The 18,799-nt window shown below is 41.2% G+C and overlaps 1 protein-coding gene across 2 annotated transcripts in view; it reads right to left on the reverse strand.

Annotated features, from left to right (window-relative positions):
* Positions 1–1,860: 1,860 nt before the first annotated feature.
* Positions 1,861–18,799, reverse strand: part of stac (SH3 and cysteine rich domain) — a 57,314-nt gene continuing 40,375 nt past the window's right edge. For both annotated transcript variants that reach the window (XM_023994867.2, XM_023994868.2), the window contains exons 6-11: positions 16,384–16,465; positions 14,490–14,566; positions 10,308–10,402; positions 7,812–7,863; positions 6,548–6,685; positions 1,861–4,017 (exon numbers count right to left, since the gene is read on the reverse strand). In XM_023994867.2, coding sequence (XP_023850635.1) covers positions 3,919–4,017; positions 6,548–6,685; positions 7,812–7,863; positions 10,308–10,402; positions 14,490–14,566; positions 16,384–16,465 — 543 coding nt within the window. In that variant the 3' untranslated portion in view covers positions 1,861–3,918. The remainder of the gene's footprint in view (positions 4,018–6,547; positions 6,686–7,811; positions 7,864–10,307; positions 10,403–14,489; positions 14,567–16,383; positions 16,466–18,799) is intronic.

The following is an 18,799-nucleotide window of genomic DNA, read 5'->3' on the forward strand; positions in this document are numbered from 1 at the left end:
GTTATTGTTAACCATCTACCAACCACTGCCCTTCTTCATGAAGCTTTCGAAAAGCACCCTGGTCTTTGTAGTTGAATTTGTGCTTAAAATTCAGTACTTGACTGAGGGACCTTACAGATGTTTTATGTATGGGGAACAGAGGAAGGGGTAGTCATTAAAAAATAATGTCAACCTCTATTATTTCACACAGAGTGAGTCCATATAACTTATGTGATTTGTTAAGCCATATTTTACTTCTGAACTAATTAAGGCTTGCCTAAACAAAGGGGGTGAAAACTAATGCGACTATATTTTAGTTATTTAATTTTAATTCATTTGTAAATATGTGTATCATTTTATTTTCACTTTGACATTATGGAGTATTCTGTATAGATTTWWWAAAAAATGTTTTACTTTGTAACTTTGTTACGCAACACCATGTGAAAAAGAGGGTGCAGACTTTCTATTGGCTCTGTACTTTACACCAAAGTGATTAAAAAACAAACTGTAACGTTGTCAATGCAATACAGGCTAATGTCAGGCCAATACCAARGGGGGTGCTAGAGTCTGGTGGTTGAGGCCTGTATCAGCCCTGGTGGACTGGCCTGTGTCATGACAAAGACAAACAGGGGAACAAGACKAGGGTGAGTATTTAAAACTGTCTCTGCCCCCTGCCAGGAGAATCGTCCAGCAGCCACTACACTTCTGAACAGCTGCCTAATGTGGCTACTGAACCTAGGAGCCGCAGTAAAAACAAAATAACAGCTTGAAGATAATTAAAGTGGTACAGTTGAGCAAATGATGAGCCAATTAGCAACAGTTAATTAAGTAGTGGGTGGGAGAATCAAAGGCACGGCTGTCTGTGTAGGGCTTTATGAATAGTTTGTGACAGATGTGTAAAAAGACATGGAAAACTGTATCACTCAGTGACTTGGTGACTATGTTGCGTATTGATGCTACAGGATGTTGCAGTATAATCATGAGAACACAATGCACAATGCTGTCAGTACAGGGTGTTCTTCTGCATAAAATATGTGATCAGTCTAGATGGCCACATGGCATGTAGTTGTTAACAGTTCTACCGTGTGAGCTATTCAACATTTTATTACCAGAGATTTCAAAGGGAAATATATTTCAACATTTTTTGTGAAGGTAGAGCATCATTATTTCCAGAAAATATCAACGTGATTCCCATATTATTTATATTTGTTATGAGGGAATGTGCATCCCTTTCTTAGTTCTCATGTGGAAAATGTGTATGGAGCTGCAGAAGGGGAAGTAGGTGAGGATGAGGGGGGAAGCAGCCTCTTCATCACGGTAGATGGGTTCTCATAAGATATTTTCTCTGATAGGGCAGCAGGCCCCAGGTTAACCAAGGAGGTCATACTGGAGGTCATACTGGTGGAATATAAGAGTCATACCGCCAAATGAGAGGAAAAGTCCAAGCTTATGTTATGGCCTCCCTTTTGGGACGTTATTGGGTTATATTGCACCAAAGCAGTTCTTAAATGGATACTTCGGGATTTTGGCAATGAGGCCATTTATCTACTTCCCCAGAGTCAGATGAACTTGTGGATATCATTTTTARGTCGCTATGTCCAGCATGAAGGAAGTTAAAGGTAGTTTCACAAGAAAATGTTAACTTGCATTAGCGCAATGACTGGAAGTCTATGGGTATCTGCGCTAAAGCTAGTTAGTATAGGCTCGCGAAACTACCTCTAACTTCCTTTATACTTCAATGTATAGTCAGCACAGGCATACATGACTGTGATGTTTTCTGTGTTCCGAGTATGAAGACAAAGCTATCTATCTCGAGTTAAGGACAGTGCTTTATATATTCTGTAAATAGTTTCCCCAAACGGCGATAATAAATTGATACAATTGATAAAAAAATTCTAATCAATTTATTTTTTATTCTGTGCATACAATCTATACAATACAGTGGTCTTTGACTARGGTTGCAAAATTCCAGGAACTTTCAATATTTTCCCTGGTTTCCCAGAAATCCTAGTTGGAAGATTCCATATTTCCTGCTTATTGTCTTCTTATTCCAAAAATCCTCCAACTGGGATTTCGGGAAAACTAGGGAATTTATTGAAAMTTCACGGAGTTTTACAACACTATCTTTGACATCTAATACAGCAAAGTTTCAGTGCAGCTTAGATGAACTTATAGAGACACATTTACTACCATACCTTTCCTTTGACAGTTCATAAGTTATAATAATATTTTAACAGAAAACAAATATACATGAGGATGATCAAGAAATCCTCAAAGAATATTGCTATTCCTCAAGAGAAAGGAATAGAACAGGAGTGTGTCATAAAGAGTGACATTAAAGGGATAGTTACATCTCAACAAGCATGTCTTGATTCGACGAAAAATGAGTTTACATTGTTTAAAGTGAATAGCCATATCTGAGTGACCATTTAGTGCAATTGGAGCAAGCATACATGAATGTAAATCAAAGCTGAATTTCATGTAGCTCATGCATTGAAGCTTCTCTGATCAAATACCTTGACAATAACAGGTTGTATAGGAAAAAAATGTATATAACTTGTTTTGGTTTACTTGTTATTGTGTATAGAATCTAATGTAATTGTGTCGAAATGTATATTAGAAACCACACCAAGCCACTACAACAGGTATGCAGATTTTATGACATATATTCAAAAACAATTGATCTAAGCACTTGTTAGAGGTTGCCCGCTTCCTAAATTCACCTAATTTCTCATCAAATCCATTATCCTTTATAAAACACATCAAGAAACAAGGTCATGATGAGTTACCTGAAGAGAACATTATCACCAGACTTTAAGTTGCAAATTTAGATATTCATTGTTTTGAAATATTCACAAAATCTGTTTGACAGGTTTGTAGTCCTTTTGTGGTGTCATATTTTTTAAACTCAAATGTGGATGGGTAAGCAGCTAGACTAGGAATATCACTAGATTTATGCAAAAGATTTTTCTCCTTTGAACAATACTACCTCAGAAATCTTGATACATTTCCGCTTCGTCTAATTCTTTTTGTTGTTCCTCTCCAGTGACATATCCAATGTATGGAATTTTTTGTATCACAGAGGGACGGATTCTTGGGAGAATGGGTCTGTAATTGTGAGCTTGAGGCTATCAAGACTCAGTAGAGCCATCATACGAGCATAGAAGAAAAGGGATTTATCGTCTATGCTTTTGATTAATATGCTGTTTGTAACCTCAACTGCTTGCATCAAAGTTAGCGTAAGTGAATAAAATATGATTTTATTATTTCAGAACAGAATCTTCGGCTATAGAGAACAAGTGCTTGAACATTTGGGCTTTAGGTTAAACAGGTGGTTCAAACATACTGCAGCTGATGCTAAATAAGCAAGAATGTATGCATAAAGAAAGTTGCCCGAAAGTTGCTTTCCTTGCTCTATCTGTCTCAGTAGTAGACACACGAGTACATTCAGTATATTCATGCATGATGCGTCACCTGCATTCTCCACTGGGAAATCCCACAAAGAACAAACAATGCTCAGCTGTCCTAAAAATCTAACAAAATCGGAATAAAAATCTATCCAAATCCAGAGATGCAATCACCCCACTCTCRCTCCCTGTGACCACAAAGTCAGGTTATGTGATCCGTCGCAACATTTTCCCCTTCAGGCTAAAAGGGAATGAGGAAGGTTGGCTCTGACTCTGACAAAGCCATTCCCTTAATGGCAACAGCAATATTTTGGAGTTTGGATCCACAGCTCAACAGAGGATTTCCTCCATGGTTACAGGCGGCCATTTTGTGGGAACAATGGTCCTCTCCCTCACGCCTGAGGTTGGCATCTAATCAGAGCTACTGTCAGAGCCATCCCTGCGCATCATGGGAGTATGCCACTGTGCCTCTCCTCTCTCCTTCTCTTCCTCTCGTTATCTCTCTCCAGCACTCTCTCTCTCTCTCTCTCTCTCAGATGTTTTCCAGGACATCACAGGGCACGTAGCCTCTCTTCTTTCCACTGGCCACTCGGATGAAGCCACTGTGTTCATCCTCACCGCTTACACAAATCTGATGAAACAGTGAAGAATGATCTCGTGATTTAGTTGCTTTTTGTACAAACAAAACACAATTTAACACATTCAATTCACAATGCACAGTGGCCCTAAAGGGCGATGTAGCTTTAGGGTCACTGTAAGAAATATATAATTCTCCCACCAAACAACAATGACACCTGTCTGTATTTGCCTGATAGTCTTTGATACAGCTGCAGAGGGGTAGTTTGAATAGTCTTTGATACAGCTGCAGAGGGGTAGTTTGAATAGTCTTTGATACAGCTGCAGAGTGGTAGTTTGAATAGTTTTTTGATAGAGCTGCAGAGGGGTAGTTTGAATAGTATTTTTTACAGCTGCAGAGGGGTAGTTTGAATAGTATTTTTATAACAGCTGCAGAGGGGTAGTGTGAATAGTCTTTGATACAGCTGCAGAGGGGTAGTTTGAATAGTCTTTGATACAGCTGCAGAGGGGTAGTTTGAATAGTTTTTGATAGAGCTGCAGAGGGGTAGTTTGAATAGTATTTTATACAGCTGCAGAGGGGTAGTGTGAATAGTCTTTGATACAGATGCAGAGGGGTAGTGTGAATAGTATTTTATACAGCTGCAGAGGGGTAGTGTGAATAGTCTTTGATACAGATGCAGAGGGGTAGTGTGAATAGTATTTTATACAGCTGCAGAGGGGTAGTTTGAATAGTATTTTATACAGCTGCAGAGGGGTAGTGTGAATAGTCTTTGATATAGCTGCAGAGGGGTAGTTTGAATAGTATTTTATACAGCTGCAGAGGGTAGTTTGAATAGTATTTTATACAGCTGCAGAGGGGTAGTGTGAATAGTCTTTGATACAGATGCAGAGGGGTAGTGTGAATAGTATTTATACAGCTGCAGAGGGGTAGTGTGAATAGTCTTTGATACAGATGCAGAGGGGTAGTGTGAATAGTATTTTATACAGCTGCAGAGGGGTAGTTTGAATAGTATTTTATACAGCTGCAGAGGGGTAGTGTGAATAGTCTTTGATACAGATGCAGAGGGGTAGTGTGAATAGTATTTTATACAGCTGCAGAGGGGTAGTGTGAATAGTCTTTGATACAGATGCAGAGGGATAGTGTGAATAGTATTTTATACAGCTGCAGAGGGGTAGTGTGAATAGTCTTTGATACAGATGCAGAGGGGTAGTGTGAATAGTATTTTATACAGCTGCAGAGGGGTAGTGTGAATAGTCTTTGATACAGATGCAGAGGGGTAGTGTGAATAGTATTTATACAGCTGCAGAGGGGTAGTGTGAATAGTCTTTGATACAGATGCAGAGGGGTAGTGTGAATAGTATTTTATACAGCTGCAGAGGGGTAGTGTGAATAGTCTTTGATACAGATGCAGAGGGATAGTGTGAATAGTATTTTATACAGCTGCAGAGGGGTAGTGTGAATAGTCTTTGATACAGATGCAGAGGGGTAGTGTGAATAGTATTTTATACAGCTGCAGAGGGGTAGTGTGAATAGTCTTTGATACAGATGCAGAGGGTAGTTTGTGAATGGCTGTGTGACTGGAAACAGCGGATGTTGCTACTCATTGGGGATGGAGGCAGAGCTATGAGGTCACTGAGTCATCTTCAAAGTGTTAGGAATGGATGCATCTCCATTGGGGGTTGCTAGCATGAACTCTCCTCTGAATCCTAAAATGGCCATGCAAAGCATTGTGGGAAAAGGATTTGAGACGGCAAAGCCATTTGCCATGCCAAAATGGTAATGCCATGGAAACTGCTGAGAGGGGGGGACTACCAATTGGCCAGCTCAGGCCCATCCTTTGAAGTGAATGTTCCGGGAGAGAGTCTTTGGATTGAGTGCCCAGGACTCCCATTGCCTATGGGAATTGGTGAGCGTATGAACTGTGTCTGATGTCCACTTGTATCTGGGGCTTAAACATGAACTGCAGCAAGTAAAGTTGTACATGGAAACATTTAAGGGACTAACTATATAATTCTTTAACAACAGATAATAACAATCATGTTTTCTTGTATATTAGTTCAATTGGGGATAATTGGGTACTTTTTTGTCACAAAATTGTCACAAAATTTGTCACAAAATAGTCTGTATGTCTCCAATAAAATCAGAAAATTCCATAACAGCATTATTTTAAATCATACGATAATTATTATCGTATGATTTAAAATAATGCTGTTATGGAATTTTCTGATTTTATTGGAGACATACAGATAGAGGATGACAGGAAAGATAGAGAGATAGAAATATAGAGAGATGGAAAGATAGAGAGATAGAGATATAGAGAGATAGAAATATAGAAATATAGAGATAGAAAGAGATAGCAAGATGGAAAGATAAGAGGGCTAGAGATAGCAAGATAGAAAGACGGAAAGATAGAGATAGCAAGATAGAGAGACAGAAATATAGAGAGAGGTTGTCTCAAAAGGCAGCAGGCCAGATTCAAACCTATGCCGACACCGTAAACATGCGTGCCGGAGGCCGGGCATTACCACTCAACCAGACAGGCCACAATTATCATTGTATTGCGGGTAACAGTGAGATCACATACCTGGCCCTCCTTCAGAGTGATCTGGCCTTGCTCCTTACAGCCGATGAACGTCCGGTGACACCTGAACACTCTGTCTCCGGTCTTCACCTGGTGAGCAAAGGCTGCTGGAAAGAAACCGATCCTGTCCTCGATCATGCCCTAGATCCATCATCCAGAGGAAACATTATACACCATCACAGCTACTGGTCATACTAACATGGCAGCAGACTGGTGCAGACCCAGCGCCAGAAAGAATCCGTTGGACCGGCCTTTGATTTCCATAGGGGGTCATGTTTTTCCACAGGACCTCCTATGTGTGCACCCGCTTGAGCGCTCACAATGGGCTTTAAATGGGTCTAATAGTAAAGCACATAGGCAGCTGGTGAGTTTCAAGTTTGGGGAAACTTACAATTTATCCTACCACTTCTACCGATCTGCTTGCCAGTCATGATAATTTTTATTCGCGTAATTCCGTGGAACAGTTTAATTTCAATAATAACGTTTTCGTTTTTTTCAAAATTATTGTCATGTGGTTAATCATAAAAATCGGAAGTAAAATGATAAACATCTAAAAGTTCAAATTCAACTAAATTCATATGGACACATTGATACACTGTGATCCATTGGCGGCTAAAGAAATGACAGCAMAGAACTCCGAGACAGCCTATAGGCCAATGCAGCAGTAGGCCTATAACTTCCATCGTCAACTAAGTAAAATACATAGGCATAAAGCCGACAAATACAAACAGTAGAAAATATCCTGATGAAAATTCTGGTTCTTTCAATCACATTCATCTCTCTGCCTCCCTTTCTATCTGTCTTGACATGAGCTATTGCTAGTGAAGTGCAACATTGTATCAAATCATCACTTGTACGTGGTGAGTTAAAACAATCAGAAATCAGATGGGCTCTTTCCTACAAATGCATTCTGGAGAGAGATGCACCATATTCTCCACACAAACCTCCCCTTCTTCTTGATACAACATTTTAAATTATAGTCAAAACACATGCCATGCTATTTTGGTCCAGACAGTATCCGATACATGGTCTACACATACTAAGACAAAGGGGCGCTGTTTCATTCGCTTGGATGCTTTAACTGAGATTGATGAGTCTTTCTGTTGGCGCGTGTCTCGGTCAAATAAATGATCAATAAGGAGGTAGGGTAGGGAGGTAGAGTGGGGTGGGCCAGGCCCCCTAGGGCCCCCCCATAACGCCGGCCCTGGACTGGTGTAGTGTAGTGGTTTAAATGTCAGTACTAGCTGTCTTCCACTTAAATACATACCTTCCACCAGTCATCATTGGAGTCGTCAGCCAGTACGATTCTGTCTCCGGGTCTAAATTAGAAAAAAATTGCGTATTAAAAAAATCAAAGTCTCTGATGCTGTAAATTAGATTTAATCTGACAATAAGAAAGACAAATCTGAAATAATGTTTCAATTATGACTCGTTGCTTCCTAGAGTCATAATGTCTCTTTAAAAAAGATCCTGTCTATTGAATCAGGTCTGTGAGAGGTAAAACACTGTGGTTTTAGTTTGAACATGTTAAAAATGGTCGTCTATTGATGGACGTTTTGGTTTATTAAATACTTTGCCAATCGGAATATGTTTGGAATGGTATCATCACTATCATCGTGGGGGCGACAGGTAGCCTAGTGGCTAAAGCGTTGGACTAGGAACCGGAAGGTTGCACAATCGAATCCCCGAGCTGACAAGGTAAAAATCTGTCCTTCTTCCCCTGAACAAGGCAGTTAACCTAATGTTCCACGGCCGTCATTGAAAATAAGAATTTGTTCTTAAATGACTTGCCTAGTAAAATAAAAAATACGAAAATAATAAAATCATCATGTTGCAGTAGGCTAATAACAAATTATACAGAAGAAAGTTATCACAAGACAGGTGTCACAACATGTAATGTAAAAAGAGAGTGACATTTCTCCACCTTTTGATGAGGGTGCCTTCAAAGTCTACAGTACAATGTGATTTATTGTGTCTGTCTGAAGTGTTGATTAGGGTCTGTAATGGGATCCTGAGACCTTGATCCTGTCTAGCTTGTCTTTCATAGGAGAAGATTTAAAACAACACTTTGAAGCAGCACCCAACTGTACAGCAGCTATTTGTGGGTTGGGAGTCATGCTGTGATGTGGGTGTGAATGAATTTCAAATGAAGTGGGGGATGATTGAAGTCTTTCTGGGGAGCAAGGAGGAAGATCTCAGATGATTGGAGCGTCTGAGAGGAGACAGTGTAGACATTATACACGCCAGGTCCAAGGACTGGATTACTAAGGGAACGATGGAGTAAAATGGATACTTAGGGTCAAGGGCTGTTGAGAGAGAAACTCTTATTTCTTAAGGGCCCATTGCAAAATGACAAAGAAAACYGTGCCCTATATGTTAATATTTACGTAGTCTAGACAATTCTCACTGGGCACAGATGTCAATTCAACGTCTATTCCACGTTGGTTCAACGTAATTTAATTGAAATAACATGGAAACAACCAGTGTGTGCCCAGTGGGTTGCCAGGTTTCCACAGGTTCCCGAAAATATCAGAGATGTTYATATTTGTCTCATTAAGCAATGAGTGGGTGTGGTATATGGCCAATATACTAAAAACCTCCGAGGTGCCTTATTTCTATTATAAACTGGTTACCAACGTAATTAGAGCAATTAAAAATAAATGTTTTGTCATACCCGTGGTATACGGTCTGATATATCACGGCTGTCAGCAAATCAGCATTCAGGGCACGAACCACAGTTTATGATAAACCATCAGGTATTGTCTTTCTATCTCATCATATTGTAATTGTGTCAAATCACAACCATATTTATGTAACAACATCTTTATAAGCTAATGAATCGGGTCAAATCATAACCATATTCATGTGTCTATCTTTATAATCAAATGAATTAATGTGGGTTTATGCCTGGCTCATGATTAAGAGATAGTCTTATGGTCGTTAAACTGAGAAAAGTACAAGCAGAAGACCACACACAAATCACAGACAATTTAATTGTCATGCATAACAAAACAGACAATGTTTATTCATGTTGTATTAGAGAATAGCACTGGCAAAGACCAGATATCTATTGAGCAGTGATTACAGTGTGCATTCAGTGACGTCTGCCTGCTTATCGAGGTAAACACAGTGTGTTCAACATTCAAGAGAAACCTAAGGTAATTGTTAACGTCGTGGTTTTAACAAAGAAAATGCAGGAAATGTCCAGGCAAGGCCAAGGCCCATCAGAAATCAATCAAACACCCCGTTCTGACAGTGAGCTAGTAGGAGCTTCTGGCCCTTGTAGATAAGAGAGTTTAAACTAAGCAGTCCCATAAATCAGTCACACCATTTATGACACTGTTTTTGTAAGTATTACAAAAGTGAGACAACGGTAATGTGTGACTGACTGGCCATTGGTGCCTGCTACCAGGTTAACGGACAGCTTCGGTGTGTGTAGATTTGTGTGTGTAGATATGTGTGTAGATTTGTGTGTGTAGATATGTGTGTAGATTTGTGTGTGTAGATATGTGTGTAGATTTGTGTGTGTAGATATGTGTGTAGATTTGTGTGTGTAGATATGTGTGTAGATTTGTGTGTGTAGATATGTGTGTAGATTTGTGTGTGTAGATTTGTGGGTCGACTGAAGCTTATTTCCATTACAATTTGCCACCACAATTGGGGACAAGTCACAAAAAGAATATCAACTTGGAGAGAGAAAGGGAATGTGTGTGTGTGTTTGTGTGTGTGTGTGTGTGTGTTTATGTTTGTGTATACCACTGACCTCATCTCCAGGTCTTCACTCTCCTGGGGAGTGAATGTAAACAAAGCAACGTAGGTGTTGAGCTGAAGTGTGTCCTTCTGCAGCCATTTCCTCTCCTGCAAGGCAAAACACACACACGCACATGCATACAGACACACACACAGACACACACACACACACACACAGCAGCTGTCAGCACGATCCACAAAACAGAGTATAGACGTGCAAAAAACTACTACAGGTTTGTTGTTATTCCCTAATCAAATCGCAGAGGAAATGCATTACTTCTTTCATTCCTTTTGATTATTCCTAGAATAGAATGAGCTCTTGTTCTGATGGAAAAAGAGAGAATTGCCAAAGTCGTTCTGCCACCTGCTACTGTAAAGTTTCCACAACATTATATACATGTGTGGGAGGAAGCATCCTCTTGTTGAGTTGATCTGTTTTCATAAGCTCCCAGGAAATTAAAAGACAATAATAGCAGGGGCGGAGAGGATGTTGTTAGAGAAGTGCTAACACAATTATCGCAGACACATTCAGTAACCGTATTTGTACACACTCGCACCTTTAGGCACTTTCTACTTTTGTCACAATTAGTCGTAATGTCACAATGACCCAGAATGCCAGGCGGTGTCTGAGAAAGGCCCATAAAATTGCCAAAGACTCCAGCCACCCGAGACATGGACTGTTCTCCATGCTCCAGTCTGGCAGACGGTACCGGTGCATCAAGGCTCAGACCAACAGACTACTAAACAGCTTCTATCCCCTGGCCATAAGACTGTTAAATGGATAATAACTACTGCTCACCCTCACACCTACGCGGCTGCTATAATGATTATTGGTTTGATGTATTACTACCACTACGCTGCTGTTCACTGATTATTGATTGCCATTACCATTAGTACCTATCTATTTTAGCCTGTTACTTGTCACTGTTACTCCTGTTTACATGTTTACTGAGCGTACAAAACATTAGGAACACCTGCTCTTTCCATGGCATAGACTGACCAGGTGAATCCAGGTGAAAGCTATGATTCTTTATTGATGTCACCATAAATCCACTTCAATCAGTGTAGATGAAGGAGAGGAGACAGGTTAAAGAGGATTGTTAAGCTTTGAGACAATTGAGACATGGATTGTGTGTGTGTGCTGCTGGCCCTGGGTGAACCGTTCTGCTGGCCCTGGGTGAAATGTTCTGCTGGCCATGGGTGAAATGTTCTGCTGGCCCTGGGTGAAATGTTCTGCTGGCCCTGGGTGAAATGTTCTGCTGGCCCTGGGTGAAAATGTTCTGCTGGCCCTGGCGTGAAAATGTTCTGCTGGCCCTGGGTGAAAATGTTCTGCTGGCCCTGGGTGAAATGTTCTGCTGGCCCTGGGTGAAATGTTCTGCTGGCTCCGGGTGAAAATGTTCTGCTGGCTCCGGGTGAAATGTTCTGCTGGCTCCGGGTGAAATGTTCTGCTGGCTCTGGGTGAAATGTTCTGCTGGCTCCGGGTGAAAATGTTCTGCTGCCTGCCGGGTGAAAATGTTCTGCTGGCTCGGGTGAAAATGTTCCTGCTGGCTCTGGGTGAAAATGTTCTGCTGGCTCTGGGTGAAATGTTCTGCTGGCTCTGGGTGAAAATGTTCTGCTGGCTCTGGGTGAAATGTTCTGCTGGCCCTGGGTGAACTGTTCTGCTGGCCCTGGGTAAAATGTTCTGCTGGCCCTGGGTAAAATGTTCTGCTGGCTCTGGGTGAAAATGTTCTGCTGGCTCTGGGTGAAAATGTTCTGCTGGCTCTAGGTGAACCGTTCTGCTGGCCCTGGGTGAAATGTTCTGCTGGCCCTGGGTGAAAATGCGGTAAGGCACAACAGAAACTTTAGGGGATCATTATGGTAGACTAACAGCTCTCTGGGGACATTTCCTCCACCCTGGGTGGTTATATTTGTCTGTATGGTGGCCATTACATTGGAAAATGTCAAAACAATGATAACTGCAGTAGGACCAATGAGACAGAGTGAAGAGTTAAACGAGCAGCAAAAAAAACTTTAAGTTCACAAATCAGTGTAAGAAAACAATGTACAAGCCATTTGATTACTTCTCAATCATTCAAGAAATAGGGACCTGACATGTCCAGGGAACAGGTCTTGTTGGTTCAAGACAGGTGTTGTTTAAGACAAAGGGGATGTAAGATGTGCAGGGAACAGTTGTTGGTTGGTTTGGAATATAGGACAAGAAATGGGCTGTACATTTGAATAGGCCAGCTAGTAATTTGTGTCTCTCATTTCAGATAGGACAAGAGGCAACATGGGACAATCTGCTCCTGCAGCGTGTGGTTCATTCCTCTGCTCGTTATCCTGTAGAGCCTGTGTCTGTGTGTCCTTGTGTTTGGGTGCCAGGCTGCTTTTATAGACCTGCCTTCAGACGAACAAACGACATCCTCCCAGCTGTGCTAAGCTTGCCAGATAAGAGTGGTGGAAAACACCACTTTACATGTTTCAGCGAGCTGGCCAGGAGAGATCGCATAGGGTGTGTGTGTGTGTGTGCGTGGGCGCGTGTGCACGTGTGTGTGTGTGTGCGTATGTGTGTGTGCACATTCACATGCATGTTTGCTTGTATATATTTGTGTTTCTCTGTACTTTGTGTGTTTTTGTTCATTTCCAAAGTTGACATTAAGGATAAACATGTAAAATGAATGATAGAGGCTGGCTAGAAATATTACAAATATGAAACGTTCTGGGAACATGAATACGGCATTTCTTATACAAGTATTTTTTTCATTCTACCACCGTAGAAGCCAGAGAGAGGGCAAAATAAATCTGTCTGAGATTTGCTAAGCAATATTACACTACAGGGAACAGTATGGAGTTTGCACTAGTTTTGTAATGTGTCAGGCTGCGCGCAGAAAATAAATATTGCACAGACCGGAGCTGGAGATATAAACATCAGGGTCAGAGCCTATTCATATCTGTGTGTGTCAGTGGCCGAGGCAAGGGTATAATTTGTCTGTAAGGGAGATATGTTTTTCTCCTAACTCCTGGGAAAGTAAGTAGTGATGGGAGTCTGGCCAATAGTAAGTAGCATGCTGATGGACACCCACACAGCGAGAACTGGCTCAGGATCAGGTCTCAGGCTGAAGGCACAGAGTAGAGTACAGCCCACCAGCACGCACAGCACAGACACAGTTCTCAGAGGCTTTCAATAGAATACTGTACAATATCTCAGGACATCCTTTAGTCCAGAGCTATGATTTGCTCAGGGCCAACAGACAACAAAAGCTAATGCCTCGTCAGTTCTCTTCCTCGCCATAGACTAATTGTGACATGTTGAAATCTAAGTTTAGAAGCTAGTTATTGATTGGATTTTCACACTGCTGCTCTTTTGGGTAGGTCCAAGCCCTGCCCATTATAGACAATGCATGTTTCAAATTGGGATGACACCAACCTTACTAAGCCCAGAGCTCATTTGTCTCCAGAGCAGTTTGTGCTATCCTTAGACTTTATGTCTGTGTTAATCCGTAGGACAAATGGGCAATAGACTAAGGATAGCCGTGGGTTAAGAGACATTCTAGAGGGACATTTCTGCAGCAAACACAAACAATAAGGACTGAGAAAATAATCAGTCACTGGGCTCCACTGAAGAACAATAACTTTGCATTTCCATTTCCAGATCAGAAGTTATTATGATTTGTCATGAACAGCTCTTGCAGTGTTTACTTCTACCTGCGTTCTATGTGCCAGCAGTCTTTCTCAATGCATTTGTGTTTCGTCATGAAAGAGCTCATCGCTCAAGACAACGGAACTGTACTGTAGATGAGGCAGGCGCCTCGCAAGATACATTATTTGTGACCTCATAAAACAGTAGTAAAATGATGTTGGTGTGTTCTACTCTGTTCCACCTGTGTAAGACAAGACAGGCTAGCCGTTTCTCACACCCTCAGCTGCCATACTGTACCCTTCCTTTCCTCTCTCTACTGACTGTTGTCTCAAAGCATCTGGGTGTTCAGGGGCATCCTGGATGAGTTCAACACACAATTACACAATATCTAATTGAAAAAAGATCTGTAACTCCCTTAGCATTCCACTGATATGCTTGGGCAGGAATTAAATGAGTAACACTAATGTAATTCACAGTAGGAAAAATTCTGTGTGGAAGTTGAACTTTTCTCTCCGCTGCCCTCCTCGGAGTTACAGGGAGTCTGGTTACTATACTGTAAGTGTTTGTGTTCCTTACCGGCGAATCATCAGGTTTCCTCTCAGCTACGTGGCAATAGGGAATGGGCTCCGTCCCATTCTCAAGTGATGTGAACACTGGAAAATGTCAAAACATTCAGTAAATCACCCCAAATCAATGACAAATACTTCAATTATCAAAGACAACACTAAAGCTATCAACACTTTGASAATCATAGAAAAGACAGCGAAGCTTGGATGAATCTCGATAGTAGTGGGATTTCATCTACTGAACATCCTGGAAAAAAACGAAGTATTTATTTTTACACCGAACGTCCTGGAATAAACATAAGCATTTATTTTTACAGTACAAGCTTTGATAGAAAAGCTATTTCATAAACAAATACATAATTTCAGAATCCCATTCCTCTTCTTAGTGAGCACTGTCCAGATATTCAAGTAGGATTGGGGAGTGATTACAGTCTCTACATGTGGCAAGTAGAGAGGAACACAGAAGAAGGTTACCCTTCCTCAATCCTCAGGGGTCAGATGATATTATTTTTGTGGAGCTTCTAAAGGCATTTTGAATAATGTGAGGTCTACTTCAACCAGTGTCCCTTCTACAACTTCATTGTTCTGGGTGAATGCTACTGCTGTTTTCAACTCTCTAGAGACAGCAGGAGCGGTAGAGATACTCTTAATGATCGGCTATGAAAAGCCAACTGACATTTACTCCTGAGGTGCTAACTTGCTGCACCCTCGACACCTATTGTGATTATTATTATTTGACCATGCTGGTCATTTATGAACATTTGAACATCTTGGCCATGTTCTGTTGTAATCTGCACCCGGCACAGCCAGAAGAGGACTGGCCACCCCTCATAGCCTGGTTCCTCTCTAGGTTTCTTCCTAGGTTTTGGCCTTTCTAGGGAGTTTTTCCTAGCCACCGTGCTTCTACACCTGCATTGCTTGCTGTTTGGGGTTTTAGGCTGAGTTTCTGTACAGCACTTTGAGATGTCAGCTGATGTAAGAAGGGCTATATAAATACATTTGATTTGATTTGATTTACTGCATGCAAAAGGTCAGGGCAATAGGCGTATTACTCTTCCTCTTTGAGATCTTACATAGAACTGTACATAGAACTGAGAATCCAATGCATTCAGTCGGCATCCATTACATTCAGTGAGCATCCATTACATTCAGTCGGCATCCATTACATTCAGTGAGTATCCATTACATTCAGTCGGCATCCATTAACATTCAGTGGAGCCAGCCATTACATTTCAGTCGGCATCCATTACATTCAGTCGGCATCCATTACATTCAGTGAGCATCCATTACATTCAGTCGGCATCCATTACATTCAGTCGGCATCCATTACATTCAGTGAGCATCCATTACATTCAGTCGGCATCCATTACAATTCCGTCGGCATCCATTACATTCAGTCGGCATCCATTACATTCAGTCGGCATCCATTACATTCCAGTGAATATCCATTACATTCAGTGATCATCCATTACATTCAGTGAGCATCCATTACATTCAGTGAATATCCATTACATTCAGTGAATATCCATTACATTCAGTGAATTTCCATTACAGTCAGTGAATCAACTGAAAATTAGATCAAGGATCTGGCATATAAGGTTATAGACTACCATTGAGCAGTCAGTAATGCTTCATTCGTAAAGTCTATGCATAACAGAAGTGCATTTCCCAGTGTCACTGATGGCTGCCTCTTAGTCACTGATGGTTTAGTGCTGATGGCTCCCTCTTAGTGACTGATGGCTGGCCTCTTAGTGGCTGATTGGCTGCCTCTTAGTGGCTGATGGCTGCCTCTTAGTGCGCTGATGGCTGCCTCTTAGTGGCTGATGGCTGCCTCTTAGTGGCTGATGGCTGCCCTCTTAGGTGGCTGAATAGGCTGCCTCTTGTACACCATGTACAGTACTCACCATTATCACTGTGCTTCCTGGTGAGTTCATGTGGACTGCTGTGAGCGTCCTCCTCCTCTGGAACCTGGGCTAAGTCACTGGTCTATGGGAGCAGATAGAGAGCATTACATCTAACTGACAGATTGTTGCCAGTCATTCAGATCCTACAGTAGCTAGACACCTAGACCACACACACATTTCTGATCTTTAAAGTGATGCAGCAGAGTTTTTGTAGTTGCTAGTAGTTTTGAAGTAGCACTGACGAGTCAAAATGGGTCCCCGAAAATTGTGTACAACGTCATCCATTTCTTATGATATGTTACATCCTTATTTAGTTTTTTCCCCCCTGCAGTTCGTATGATATGGTACGAATTCCAATTTGTAAGTGCTTAAGATCCTGTTAAATCTCTTTAATGTTTGTGACACATTTCCTAGAAATCGTAGAGGGTGGTCTAGATTTAGGACCACCAAAAAAGCTTTGATGTTATCTTGAATTTACAAACGCTGCTCAACGGAGCACAAAAACTTTGACTAATATTATGACTGAGCAACAGTTGAAGGAATCATAACAACATATGAACCCACCAAAGCAGTACTGTAGAAGTTCTAAATCGTTGCCAATTATCATTGTAACCGCGAAAAGTGTACAATGTGTATGACAAGTTTAACATGCAATTTATGTATTATGTTGAGTGTAGAATATAGTGGGTCTATTTTGTATGCAGCACTACTGTGTGTCTAAGACTATTTTCCCCTCGGGGACATTAAAGTTCATCCTATCTTATCCTTACCAGGGATGTACTGGTAAACAAACTAGGTGGGTGAACTGAGTTTACCCTCTGCTATCACTGATGCTAACCATTGTCCTAGTTTTTAAGCGCCAGGTACTTCAGCTTAAAAATAGCAGCTGCAGTTGGCAGGACTTCCCTGGTGGTTTTAAGACATCATTTCCAGGACTGATTCAAGCCGCAGATACAGTTTAAATTAGATTTACACAGATAAGCTGCAGAGAGGAGAAGAGAAGATAGATACTCCCTTTTTCTTTTGCAATGACTGCATTGTTTACACTTTGAGTCTTCAAGTCCTCCTCTCTGTCTAAAAGCTCAGCAGATATCTCTCCTGGAATAATTATTTCAATCCTCTCATCATCATCATCTCTTCCTGGAGTAGATTTCCTTTATTGGTAATATTTACTCCACAATGGCTGTATCCAAGTACACATTTATTGGTCATATTTACTCCACAGTGGCRGTATCCGAGTCTACCTTTATTGGTCATATTTACTCCACAGTGGCTGTATCCGAGTCTACCTTTATTGGTCACATTTACTCCACAGTGGCTGTATCTGAGTACACCTTTATTACTCCACAGTGGCTGTATCTACACCCACCAGACATGCCACCAGGGGTCTTTTCACAGTCCCAAAATCCAGAAGAAGTTCAAAAAGCGTACAGTATCATATAGAGCAATTATTGCATGGAACTCCCATCTCATATTGCTCAAATTAACAGCAAACCTGGTTTCAAAAAACAGATAAAGCAACACCTCACGGCACAACACCTCTCCTCTATTTGACCTAGATAGTTTGTGTGTATGTATTGATATGTAGGCAACGTGTGCCATTTTTTAAATTTATCTAGTTCTGTCCTTGAGCTGTTCTTATCTTTTAATGTTCTGCATTATGTCACGTTTCATGTTTTGTGTGGACCGCAAGAAGAGTAGCTGCTGCTTTCGCAACAGCTAATGGGGATCCTAATAAAATAACAAATCTGAGTACACCTTTATTGGTCATATTTACACCACAGTGGCTGTATCTGAGTTTACATATATCGGTCATATTTACTCCACTGTGGCTGTATCTGAGTACACCGTTATTGGTCATATTTACTCCACAGTGGCTGTATCTGAGTACACCGTTATCGGTCATATTTACTCCACAATGGCTGTATCTGAGTACACCCGTTATCGGTCATATTTACACCACAGTGGCTGTATCTGAGTAACCGGTTATTGGTCATATTTATTCCACAGTGGCTGTATCTGAGTACACCGTTATCGGTCATATTTATTCCACAGTGGATGTATCTGAGTACACCGTTATCGGTCATATTTATTCCACAGTGGCTGTATCTGAGTACACGTTATCGGTCATATTTATTCCACAGTGGCTGTATCTTAGTACACCGTTATCGGTCATATTTACTCCACAGTGGCTGTATCTGAGTACACCGTTATCGGTCATATTTACACCACAGTGGCTGTATCTGAGTACACGGTTATTGGTCATATTTATTCCACAGTGGCTGTATCTGAGTACACCGTTATCGGTCATATTTACTCCACAGTGGCTGTATCTGAGTACACCGTTATCGGTCATATTTACACCACAGTGGCTGTATCTGAGTACACTGTTATTGGTCATTTTACACCACAGTGG

This window comes from Salvelinus sp. IW2-2015, linkage group LG9 (assembly GCF_002910315.2).
Source record: "Salvelinus sp. IW2-2015 linkage group LG9, ASM291031v2, whole genome shotgun sequence".
NCBI classification, from domain to species: domain Eukaryota; kingdom Metazoa; phylum Chordata; class Actinopteri; order Salmoniformes; family Salmonidae; genus Salvelinus; species Salvelinus sp. IW2-2015.